Source organism: Caenorhabditis briggsae (assembly GCF_000004555.2).
Source record: "Caenorhabditis briggsae complete genome, chrIV, whole genome shotgun sequence".
Taxonomy (NCBI): Eukaryota; Metazoa; Nematoda; class Chromadorea; order Rhabditida; family Rhabditidae; genus Caenorhabditis; species Caenorhabditis briggsae.
In genome coordinates, this window is record NC_013487.2 from 15931132 (window position 1) to 15932461 (window position 1330).

A 1330-nucleotide genomic window follows, 5' to 3' on the forward strand; every position below is an offset into this window, starting at 1 on the left:
GAAGTTGAATTTTTCGAATTGGATGAAAATTTGCCAAATTACGGTATTTTCAATTTGTTGAACCATTTTTGGCATGAAAAATGAAACTACAGTAACTTTGCCAATTTTCATCCAATTCGAAAATTTTGAATTGTATTGCATTTGACACGTTGTGAGCTTCAAAATGAGCCTAAACACGACTAGGCGCCGCCGACTTTCGTTTTGGCGACCAACTGGGCGCGGGGCTTAAAATTGAAACTACTGTAACTCGGTCAATTTAGAATTTATGCGGAATATTCAAATTGGATCGCATTTGACACGTTTTGAGCTTCAAAATGAGTATAAACACGACTAAACTCCGCCCATTTTGATTTTTGGACCCCATAACGGGGGTTACTGTAGCTCCAAAAGTCCGCAAACACCGAATGAAGCCTAAAGCTTTAGTTTTCGAGTTTCTAGACCAAAACATCGCTTTTAAGCTTGTTCGAGTAGTTGAAATCGCATATAAACCGAAATTTCCCAGGTTACGGTAGTTCTAAAAGTCCAGGGGCGGGGCCGAATTTTCTAGTGTTTTTTTTTCTGGATTTTCGCAATAAAATTGCTCATTTTCCAGTGAAAAACGTGGCCGCAGAGCCAGCGGAGAAGATTTGTCAATCGGTAGTGTCGAAACTCGAAGGAAAAGTGGTCAACAACTTCTCGCGGACCGCCCAAGAGGTTCGGACCGCCGTCCGCGAGTCCCTCGTTCAGCTGCTCACCCCAAAACACCGAGTGGATATCCTCCGTGACGTCATCGAGGCGAAGAAAGAGGGTCGTCCGTATGTAATAGTGTTCTGTGGAGTGAATGGCGTGGGAAAATCGACGAATCTCGCGAAAATCACATTTTGGCTGACGGAAAACAAGCACCGAGTACTGATTGCCGCAGGTGATACGTTCCGTGCGGGAGCTGTGGAGCAGTTGCGCACCCATACTCGCCATCTGAACGCCCTGCATCCCCAGTCGGTGCACCTGTATGAGCAGGGATACGGTAAGGATGCGGCTGGACTCGCGGCCGCTGCGATCAAGATTGCCGCGGAGAGAGACTTTGATGTGGTGTTGGTGGATACGGCTGGAAGGATGCAGGATAATGAGCCGTTGATGAGAGAGCTCGCGAAGGTTGGTTTTGGCAAGCTAAGAGCTTCGAAATGAGTATAAATATGCTGAAAAACGACTGAGAATAGTCTAGGAAACCAAATCTACATACCAAAACTTAGAAATCCGAATTCAGCGCGTTTAGAGCTTCAAAATGAGCCCCAAAACGACTAGGCTCCGCCCATTTTTGATTTTTGGACCCCTAAACGGGGTTACTGAGCTC

General features: G+C 46.0%; 1 protein-coding gene across 1 annotated transcript in view; it reads left to right on the plus strand.

The window, feature by feature from the left end:
* CBG13942 overlaps window positions 1-1330 on the plus strand; it is a gene marked incomplete at both ends in the record, with an annotated part of 6840 nt that overhangs the window by 4128 nt on the left and 1382 nt on the right. The window contains one exon of the mRNA XM_002634787.2: window positions 593-1068. Within this exon, the coding sequence (XP_002634833.2) occupies window positions 593-1068 (476 nt within the window). The remainder of the gene's footprint in view (window positions 1-592; window positions 1069-1330) is intronic.